This window comes from Lactuca saligna, chromosome 3, assembly GCF_052625555.1.
Source record: "Lactuca saligna cultivar CGN05327 chromosome 3, ASM5262555v1, whole genome shotgun sequence".
NCBI classification, from domain to species: Eukaryota; Viridiplantae; Streptophyta; class Magnoliopsida; order Asterales; family Asteraceae; genus Lactuca; species Lactuca saligna.
This window is the reverse complement of record NC_136419.1, coordinates 87,229,468-87,240,800: the sequence shown is the minus strand read 5'-3', so window position 1 is coordinate 87,240,800 and position 11,333 is coordinate 87,229,468. Positions and strand designations below refer to the sequence as shown.

At 34.7% G+C, this 11,333-nt stretch overlaps 1 protein-coding gene across 1 annotated transcript; it reads right to left on the bottom strand.

The window, feature by feature from the left end:
- Positions 1-6,538: 6,538 nt before the first annotated feature.
- LOC145036980 (Leucine-rich receptor-like protein kinase family protein) lies at positions 6,539-10,701 on the bottom strand. Its single transcript, XM_078985516.1, has 2 exons — positions 7,961-10,701; positions 6,539-7,136 (listed from the first exon to the last, which is right to left on the bottom strand). Exons 1-2 carry the CDS (start codon positions 10,545-10,547, stop codon positions 6,724-6,726), a joined length of 3,000 nt encoding a protein of 999 aa, XP_078841642.1. The 5' UTR covers positions 10,548-10,701; the 3' UTR covers positions 6,539-6,723.
- Positions 10,702-11,333: the final 632 nt, after the last annotated feature.

Genomic DNA, 11,333 nt, shown 5'->3' with positions numbered 1-11,333 from the left:
AAATACGTTAGGGTCATTGTTAGGCATGTTTTCGATGACTGTTGGTCCAGATACGCTCATGTCTTATGTTGGTGTGTTGTTGATGTGTTGCTAGAGCGGAAGTGACACTAAGTGGAATTATACACCCTTAAGGTGCAACATAAGCCCCTAGGGTGCATGACGCACCCTCCCATGGATGGTGCACCCCTTGTGGAAATGAGAATACGCTAGGGTGTACAAGGAGGTTTAAGGTTGCATTGTTGTTGAACGTAATCAGGTGAATCCCCCCCCCCCCCAATGGAGCATGATGTGCCATCAAAGAGAACCATTAGCTCCTATGGCACATGATGCGTCCTTTGTGATTCCAGGAGAGCTCCATGTTCATGGTTGGTGTGCATGAACTATTCCTCAAGGTAGAAGTCTCTAGAAGCGACTGCATGGAACGATGTGATTGGTTCACATTTATTCGAGTCTAAGAATTGATGGGCCTGGCTTATTATGGTTTTAGGTCTAATCTTCATTCTATAATAGAGATCCTTGTTGCATTCATTTGATTGTCTTGTCTTGAAATCTGGGAGTCTTGTACTTGTAACTATGTTTGAAATATTGTGAATATAAATACTTACTATTGCAGTATAGACATTAAATACAGTGTCTTTATGGTGGTGTTTTTCTGAATGTTGTCTCATTTATTCCATAACAATAATTATTATTATGAGCTCAACAAGGTAACTGTAAAGAGAATAGATACCATCTACCCAGGATCAATAACCTTTTTAACCAACTTCAAGGGGTTGACTACTTCTCCAAGATTAATATTGGGTCATGATATCATCATTTGAAGGCAAGGGGTGAAGATATGAAAAAGATTGTCTTCTAAACGCGTTACATGCACTATAAGTTTATGGTAATGTCATTTGGTTTGAGAAATACCCAACGAAATTCTTGGACCTCATGAATCGAGTGTGAAAATCTTTCTTCATAGTTCAATTATTGTGTTCATTGATAACGTCTACATCTATTTCAAGAGTGATGATGAAGACGGAAGGCATTTTAGCAAAGTTTTGGAGTTGTTGAAATGAGAAAGATTGTATGAAAATTTTCAGAATGTGAATTTAGATTGGAGAGGGATGGTTTATGGGTCATGTGGTTAGTAAATGTGGTATTAAAGATGACCCAACAAAGATCGATGTTGTAAACAAGTGGAAGATTTTGAAAAGACCAACTGGGATTTGGATTTTCCTATACCTTGTAAGATACTATAAAAAATTTATCAAATATTTCTCAAAGACTGACACAACTTTTGAGTGCATTAACCCAAGAGGGAATCTCCTAATTCTGGACATAGAAATAGAAGTCAACTTTTGAGTAGTAAAAGAAGAAGTTATGTGAAGCTCTAATTCTCGTCTTACCGAAGGGGGCCGAAAACTTTATAGTACTTAGTGGTGTTTCTTATGTGGGTCTTGGTTGTGTCCTCACACAACGAAACAAAGTTTATTGTACATGTCTCACGACAACTTAAAGCGCACGAGGTATATTACCTGACCAATTATTTGGAGTTGGTTGTCATTGTATTTGCCTTTAAATTATGGGTACATTATCTTTGTTGGACAAAATGTAGACTCTTCACCAAATTATAAGAGTCTCCACTATTTGTTATGTCAAAATAAGGTTAACATGGAACAAGGAAGGTGGCTAGAGCCTTTTAAAGACTACGATTGTGAAATCTCTTATTATCCCCGAAAAGCAAACATGGTTGCATATGCATTGGGTTTGAATTGATTGTGAAATCTCTTATTATCCCGGAAAAACAAACATGGTTGCATATGCATTGGGTTTGAATTGAAACTCCTTTAATTAATTAGGTTGGATTGGATTAAGTAATTCAAACTATTTTTATCAAATTGATCCCAAACTTAACCCAACCTAACTCATTGTATATTTCGTTTAAAAATATCAATGCTATTACATGCTTTTGCTCTTGTCATTTACATTTCTAAAACAAAATGTCTTTTTTCTTTATGTGCTGCTTGGAATCAAGCTATGAATGAATTCAATCATGGAACTGAAAATAGTAGTTGGTATATGACGATGATGATGAGGAGCACATGGTTGTATATTGTAAGCATGCGTAGAGTATCTACTATAAATGGTGTATTTATTACTGTTTTGAACTTTGACTTTCATCAAGATTCTCTTTCTTGGTAATTGTAACTCACTGCTACTTCTGTTAATTTATTCATTTACGACTGCTTTTCAACCCTTCTTTTCTTATAAAATACATACATTATTATGAATATGCTCATCAAAATACCAAAAATATCACCCAAATCCTTTTCGTGCTCCCATTTGTTCTTGACAATGTTTTTTTAATAGTTGAAAAACAGTCGGTTGATATCATCTTTTTGCAACTTCAATGAAACTTTACGACCACTTCGTCCATATGTTGTTGAAAATGAATGGAATCTCTTAAAGAAATTCGAGTTTAAAAGATCGAAAGCATAAATAAGTTCAATTCTTTTAAACGTTTAATTGATGAAAAATACAATAATATTCATGAAGAAAAAAATAAATGATAGAAGAAAAGACCGACATAGTTATTACGATTTGTAGGATTGTAATATCTTACGAATCATCATATATAATATCAATTGCAAAATAAAGTATAAGATTTGTATAAGAATTGGTATGTTTAGTAAAATTAATTGGTAAATGGTAGTTGAAAGCTGATATATATATATATATATATATATATATATATATATATATATATATATATATATATATATATATATATATATATAATTTGTGTATTAGTGCATGATAAATATTACTATAAATATTTAAAGATATAAAATTATTTAAAAAAATAGTTGAAGTGACATTTAATTTAGATGTTTTTATTTTAAATAAATACACTAAATTTACTTAGAAACAAACATATTTTCTTTATGCAAAAGTTTGATGGTATGGTGAATATGATTGCCCTCGAGTGGGTATGTGGTTTCTATTTTGATTTATACTATTGTTTTACTCCATATTTTTATGATTAACGACGATGATAAAAATTATATATATATATTTTTTTTTAAAAAAAGATCATGTGAATTTCTTTTTGGTTGGTGGTAATGAGATTTAGAAAAAGAAATTGATTTTATTTTGGAAGAAATAAATATATTAATCATCATTTGTAATATTATATCAGATAGTAAGCTTTGTTCTTTTTGTTTTAAACTTATAATATTTTTATGACCGGTAACAAATAGATGTCGATGGACTTTTTTTTATGTTGCATGTTTGTATCATTTAATGTTGAAAAGTTGAACCTAAGATGTTTTAAAATTGTAACTTTTCTTGTGTTACATGTTTTGATCATTTAATGTTGAAAAGTTGAACTTGAGATAACTTATAACTCCTTTAAAAGAAAATATAAAAAATAAACTATTACCTTGTGATAGGATCATGCATCCAACATAATTAAATTTCATACTTATTTCCTGTATTTCTTTGCAACCAAATATAAAACTGGAATGGAATTACATTCTGACTTTGATCAAATCCCACGGAATCCTACAAATGGAACAACCCCAAAGACCATCAAAGTTATTTAATAAAAAAAAAAGGCAATGTACTTTAAATGAAAATAATATCTAAATACTAACATATTAATGGTTTATTTATAAAATCCATGAATTTTAATTTTATAAAACATTAATACTCAATAAGATACAACCATTAAAAATTAAATATGAATACATTTAAAAGCTTGGGTTTTCATATATTTTGTTCTATCCAAGAAAATCGATGGAAACAATAAAGCAAACAAAAGTTTCAAATGTAATCAATATATCCAAAAATAAGGATGGTGATCAATATAGAGTGTACACTTATTTGAGTTTGTCTTGATTCAAAATACATTGTCATTTAGGGGGAAAACCTGTGAACCACGGGGTTGTGGGGGCAACGCCCCTGATGATAGTGTGGTACAAGGGGTGGCAACCCCTGGTGGGGTTCAAGGGGCTCTGCCCCTAGTTGGGGTCGAGTCAGCTTGAAACTTTTTTAATTCGGTTAATATTGCTTTATAGAAAATGCAAAGAAATTCGAATTTGAGAATTTTGATCCTGACAATCGACCGTGATGGTTTTACCCTTGTCATGGAACCGATTTTGTGACAGTTTTGTGGTGGTATTCTAACTGCATTCTGATAGTTTTTTTGGTAGTTTTCAGACACCATAGTTAATTCTGTTTTTGGTCATCTGGTACATCATATCATAACATTTATATTCTCTATTCTTCATTTAATCACTGAGTTTTATCCGGGTGAAGATTTCGATTGTATCATCGAAATATTTTAATCTGAAAGTATATCATGGCTCTCAGTCGAATCCAAACAATCGAAATACCCCAGATTTCGAACATATAGGATGTTTTAAATTTTGAACTCAATGTTATAATTTTGATTTAAACCTAAGGATCAAAAAATCTTTATATATCGATATACATATAAAGCAACATAAATGGATATTAGACTCTAATCAAGAAAATAAGTCAAACTTTTTTCCTTGTTCTTTACTTGGTTGACATACGGAAAGAGGCATAAAAGTGCCACCAAAAGTTGATAAAAGAGGAAGCAGATTAAGGTTTTAGTTGATTGTTACCATAAAGTTTTATTTGTCTTTCTTATATATTAACCCTAATAGATGAGTATATTTAAAAATATTTTCAAGCCATTAAGTTAGTATGCTAAACTTCTAATTAATCACTTTTAATTAACTTATTGGTTTTTATTAAGGTTCTAAAAAGTTCGATATGGCATCATCATGTCACATCATGACAATAAGGTTTGTACTTAACGCCAAATTTTAACAAAATGTCACTTTAAGACATAATAATAATAATAATAATAATAATAATAATAATAGCCCACAAGGGTCGATGCATAGGTCGACGACGTCAAGGAAAAAGGCGATAGTGGATGTGGTGGTCAACGACTTTTATGAAAGGTAGCAACTTTCTCTCTTCAAAACCCTAGCGGCCTAGCGCCAATGATGACCGACTTTTCTCTCTTCAAAACCCTATCACCGTCAACAACGATGGATGTGATGGCCAACGTTTTCTCTTCCAAACCCTAGCTCCGGTGACGATGATATCTCTTCAAAACCGTAAAAACTCTCTCTCTCTCTCTCTCTCTCTCTTTGTGTGTGTGTCTATATATATATATATATATATATATATATATATATATATATATATATATATATATATATATATATATATATATATATATATATATATTCGAGTTGATGATAAAGGTGGTGAAGGTGACTACCGACGGTGATGATGGTGAGGGCGACCACCAATGGTGGTGCTGAGGTCGAGGCTAACATAGGACGGTTCACTATTTGGATAAAACCGAATTGTTCAATTGGACAATATGGATCAAACTATTTGGTTCGGATATTCGGATTTTTGGATTGGTTTTTAGCAAAACCGAAATATTATTTTAGATTTCGGATTGGTTTTGGTTTATAAAATAAAAACCGAATAGTCCAGAAAAACCGAATTACAATTTATTATTTTGGTCTTTTTAATATATATCTTTAATAAATTATAAATTTACTAAATTATTCTTTTAATATATTAGAAGTTTTCATCAAAAATTAATTTATAATACTTTAATATGTACTTCTTATAAAAATAAATTATCTATAAAGTAGTAAACTATAATATATTTTTCTTGATAGTTATTTATAAATTTTAGTTCACAACTAATTAAATAATATTTTTTAGTTTATATTATAGAGTAAGTTAATACTAAAGTTATATATTTGTTGAAATGTCTTGATTCTTGAAAACCGAATTGTAAAAATCCGATCCAACCAAATTATAATTTGGTTGGATCGGATCGGATTTTAATTTAGTTTGGACTATTTGGATCTACGTTTTGAAAACCGAAATTAATTTGAATTCACTTGATCGGATCGGATTAAACCGTCCATCCAAATGAACACTCCTAGGCTAACAGTGGAGGAGGCGATGACTGCGACTGTGGAGGAAGTGAGGACCACGTCTGAAGGTGAATGTTTCTAGGGTTTGTAAAGAGAATCAGTGGGAAGTGTTTGTAAACAGAGAGGTAATGGATGCCATTTCTAACCTTTAAATTGTTAAGGCTCATCCTTTTAGCTGGACCATTTAGATGCATGTACCGATTCAGAGGCTCCAACTTGACAAAACAAATGCTCATTATGTGCTGAACCATGCAGATGCTACCTCTTAATGGCCATATTAAGAGTCTATCAAACACCTTATTTAAAATTTGTATTCACTTCAGCCAAATACAAAACCAAATTGGAATCAAATTCTCATGTCCATTAAATCCCACGGAATCTTACAAACCAAACTACCCCTCTAAAAGTTAAAAACGGCACATTTATTATGGATGTTGATGATCTTTTTTCGAGTATCAAAGAAAGAATTTGAGAGTTTCCTTACTTAATTCTTGATTAAAGGACTTGCATATTTTCAAAACTTCCTAGAAAAAAGGGTCCAACAGCTGCCATAAACTTAAACCCCCCAACCAATCTTACTATTCACAAATTACTTTCTAAACATAACGAAAACATCCTTAACACTTACAATTAAAAACCCTTCCCTTCCCCCTAAACATTAAAAAACAAACAAAAAAAAAATACAAAACCAAACCTAACCCCAAATTAACCAACTCAAACACCTTTACTCTTTCCTTCATATGCTTAAAAGATCAGCTGGCTCTTGCTTCTCATTGCCATCTTCCATGGTGGGCGATGTCGGAGCTAAGGCGGCGGTGGTGGTGGCGGCATTGGGCGGCTTTGGGAGCTCCGTCAACATTTGCACAACTTCTCTCATTGTCGGACGTTCAACCGCCTGTTCTTCAACACATAACATTCCAACATAAAACAAGTGCATTACTTCATGAATCGGAACACTCGAAAGTCTTGGATCCAAGATTTGCATAACACCTTCTTTGCTTCCATCAGTCATCTTTCTAACCCATTGCACAATATCAACACCATCTCCAAATTCCCCAACTGGTTTTCTTCCTGTTACAAGTTCTAAAAGAACCACACCAAAGCTATACACATCGCTCTTTTCATCAACCTTAAGTGTGTATGCATATTCTGAAACAAAATCACACAATTTTTGTTATAAAAATCAGAAGTTTGGTCAAGATTTCAAAAACCCATGTTGAAAAGATAAAAAGGTGAGACACCCATGTGAAAAAAAAATCAAAGCTTTGATTCAGATTTTCAAAACCCATTTCAAAAAATTAAAAATCTTGATATACGAAGACCCATGTGAAAAGAATCAAAGATATGGTACCGATTTCGAAGACCCATGTCCAAAAATCAATAATTTGAGATACTCATTTGGAAAAAAATAAAGCTTTGGTCCCAATTTCCAGAACCCATGTCCAAAAAAATAAGCTGAGATTACCCATATGGACAAAATCAAAGCTTTGGTCCCAATTTCCAAACCCCATGTCTCAAAATCAATATTCTGAGATACCCATGTGAAAAAATCAAAGCTTTGATCCCAAATTTGAAAACCCATGTCCAAAAATTAATAATTTGAAATACCCATATGAAAAAAAAATCAAAGCTTTCATCCTAATTTCCAAAATCCATTTGAAAAAATCAAAGCTTCGATCCCTAATTTAAAAACCCATGTCCAAAAATTAATAATCTGAAATACCCATATGAAAAAAATCAAATCTTTGATCCTAATTTCCAAAACCCATTTGAAAAAATTAAAGCTTTGATACCAATTTCATAAACCGATATCCAAAAATCAACAATCTGACATACCCACATGACAAAAACCAAAGCTTTAATCACAAATTCAAAAACCCATGTCAAAAAATCAATAATTTGAAATACCAATTTGAAAAAAAAAAAAAAAAAAATCAAAGATTCAAGCTTAGGATGATGAGGTTCTTTTATACCTGGGGCGATGTAGCCATAAGAACCGGCAATGGCAGACATACATTCTGAGGTGCCGGAATCCTGCAAGAACTTTGCAAGACCAAAATCGGCCACATGGGCTTCAAAATTGGAATCCAAAAGTATATTGTTTGATTTGACATCACGATGGAGGATTAATGGTGAGCAATCATGGTGTAGATAGCAAAGACCCTTTGCAGCTTCAATGGCGATTTTATATCTTGTGTCCCAAAGCAAATGTCCCCCTTTCTTCCCATGAAGCATTTCACCCAAACTCCCATTTGGCATATACTCATACACTAACAAATTAGTTTCATGGTTGGAGCAAAACCCTAATAATCTCACGATATGTCGATGTCTGATTCTTCCTAGGGTTTGAATCTCGGCATTGAATCCATGGTCGTGAGAAGAACCACGGCTCATGGCTGGCAATCTTTTCACTGCAACAAGCTCATTGTTGGGCATGGCGCCTTTGTAAACAATCCCGGCTCCTCCTTTTCCGATGATGTTATCTTCCTTTAAAGAATCGAGAACATCGTCGCAAGTGAAATCTAGGCGTTGGAAAGCAGTAAGCTTCCATGATCGAGCTTTGCAAGCTTTCTTTATAGATCGAGCTTTGATTATTGCTGCAATGGCGAAGGCGATGGAACAGAAGAGTAGGCCAAGAACGAGAAGAAGTTTTACAGAGGCGGAGAGTGATGTCTTTGAATGTGGTTGATGGGTGGCGTTTGCGATTCCTTCTTTACAAGGTCCTAAATATGGTCCGCAGAGATCGGCGTTCCCCAAAAATGAAGTGTAATTGAAGTAACTGAACTGACCGGTGCCGGGGACAAGACCGGAGAGATTGTTGTAGGAGAAATCGACGGATGTTAAGCTTTGCATTGACGCTACGGATGTTGGAATGCTTCCGATTAGATGATTACGAGAGACGTTCAAGTAATTTAGAATGTGCATGCCTGTGATTTCGGTTGGGATTTCGCCGGAGAGCTGGTTACGGCTGAGATCGACATATGTTAAAAGTTTACACTGGCTGATTTCAGGAGCGATTTCGCCGGATAAACTGTTGTGGCTGAAATCGATCTTGGATAGTTGCTGTAGTTTGCCTATTTCGCCGGGAATGTTGCCGGTAAACTTGTTACCATCGAGTAAAAGCTTCTGCACACCGGAAAATTGGCTAATGGTGGCCGGCAGCGGACCGGTTAACCGATTGTTGGACAAACTGACCTGACCGAGATTCGCTGACACAGAATCGGTCACCGGGAATTCACCGGAGAGAAGATTGTTCTGAAGTTCAACCTGAGAGAGATGAGGCAAACTGAAAAGCCCTTTTGGAATCGAACCATTGAGGAAATTTTCTCCCATTCGGATTCGATTTAGCGATTGGCATTCACCAAGAGACTCCGGAATCGGACCAAATAAAAAGTTTCCCAAAGTGATTATCGTTTCGAGTTTGTTTCCATTGCATAGATTGGGAGGAAGTGAACCTGTTAATTTGTTGGAAGACAGATCAAGGATCTGTAGCTTTCCATTCTTGCCAAGGCCTTGAGGAATGCTTCCGGTGAAGTTGTTTTCCCAGAGCTGTAATACCTCCAACTCCGGCAGTTCGCCGATGAAATCAGGAATCGATCCGTGGAGTTTGTTTCGGAACAGATTGAGTAAGGTGAGATTGTTAAGGTCTGCAAAAGAGGGGGGAATTTCTCCGGTGAATATATTGTTCGACAAATCCATGGATTTCAAACTCTTTAAGCTTCCAAGCTCCTTCGTTAGAGATCCAGAGAGTCCGTTCACTTGCAAGAACAACGTGTCCAGGTTTTGAAGTTTTCCGATTTCCGGAGGAACTTCACCGGAGAGACCACAGTTGGCAGCGTCGAGGCGAATGAGGCTTGATAGATTACCAATTTCCGGAGGAATACCACCGGAGTAACCATTGTAGTACCCAAGGTAGAGCTGTTGGAGGTTTGTTAAGTTTCCGATTTCGGGAGGGATAGAGCCTGTGAGTTCGTTCCCAGAGACAGCCAGGTATTCAAGAAAAGGAAGCCGTCCGTACTCCGGCGGAATAACGCCAGAAAAGTAGTTTCCGCCGAGATGGAGGTGTCGGAGGTTCGTCATTTCCGAGACGGCGAGTGGCAGGTCGCCGGTCATGTTGTTGTTGTAAAGGTCAAGCACTTGCAGAGACTTAAGCCCAGAAAGTTCCGGTGGGAATGTCTCATTAATAATATTATTGGAGAGATTGAGGAGACGGAGGCCAGAAATGGAAGCGATCTCCGGTGGAATAGGGCCACCAATGTTGTTAGCGGCGATGGTGAAATTAACGAGGCTGCGGAGATGACCGATGTCAGAGGAGAGAGTGCCGGTGAGATTGCGGCCGGAGATGTCGAGATCGATAACATGGCGTCTAGAATCGCAGGTTACACCAGACCAAGTACAGTGGCTGGTAGAAAGGTCCCAGGTGGAAAGGGATGATTGTGGGTCGTCGGAGATGGCGGATTTGAGGGAAATGAGTGCTTGGTAGTCCGGCAATCGGCCTGATTTGGCAGCGAATGAGTTGGGAATGCATTGTAACAGCAGTAGGAGGAAGAGGAACCTCATCTTGTGGTCAATTTCTCTCACACACACATACACACACTGGTTATTTCAGAGAAGGAAAGGGGGAAGAAGAAGAAGAAGAGTCGGTGAAGAATTAGGAAAGGAGTAGAAAGAGAGTGATATCATAGTGTGTGATCTGGAGGAAAATCGTTATAACTTTTATACTCCTTTTTTTCTAAATTTATGGGCTTGAATTATTTTGGGTTTTAAAATAAAAAATTATAAAATAAAGTTGTTTTTTTCTTATTTTATACTTTTACAACTAATATGTAGAATGAAATCTAAATATTTAATATGCAACTTTATTATCGTATTTTCTTGTATTGTTATGTATTTCATTTACTTGACGATTAGTCTAATACTTTAATCTATAAATTAAAGTAGATGTTGTAGATTTTTTAAAAATTAAAATATAAGGAAACTTATATTTATATTTTTGTAAACTTGTGTAAAACCTATAGTATATACCTAAATAATTAATATGGTCATAATTAATCTATTTCAAATTAAGAATATTATTTTAAAATGAGATTATAATTAAATTAATAAAATATTTATTTGCAATCATTATTATTATCGATCTCTTATTCAAGATATAGTTATTTATTATTCTTTACGGCTTATATTATGCACAATCAATTAACAATACTTTGCTATTACATTTTGAATAGATTGGTAAACATCATATTTCATCGCCTACGTTTCCATTTAGGAGAAATGCGATTATTATAATCTAAACAATCTATGTATGAAATGATTTTGTAATCGATGGTTATGAAATTGGGATTT

What these genes read in the sequence shown, in the direction of transcription:
- LOC145036980 (XM_078985516.1), bottom strand. Translation starts at nt 10,547, where the DNA reads ATGAGGTTCCTCTTCCTCCTACTGCTGTTACAATGCATTCCCAACTCA. An exon ending in TTATGGCTACATCGCCCCAG is followed by an intron (nt 7,137 to 7,960) that starts GTATAAAAGAAC and finishes ATTTTGTTTCAG; the next exon opens with AATATGCATACACACTTAAG.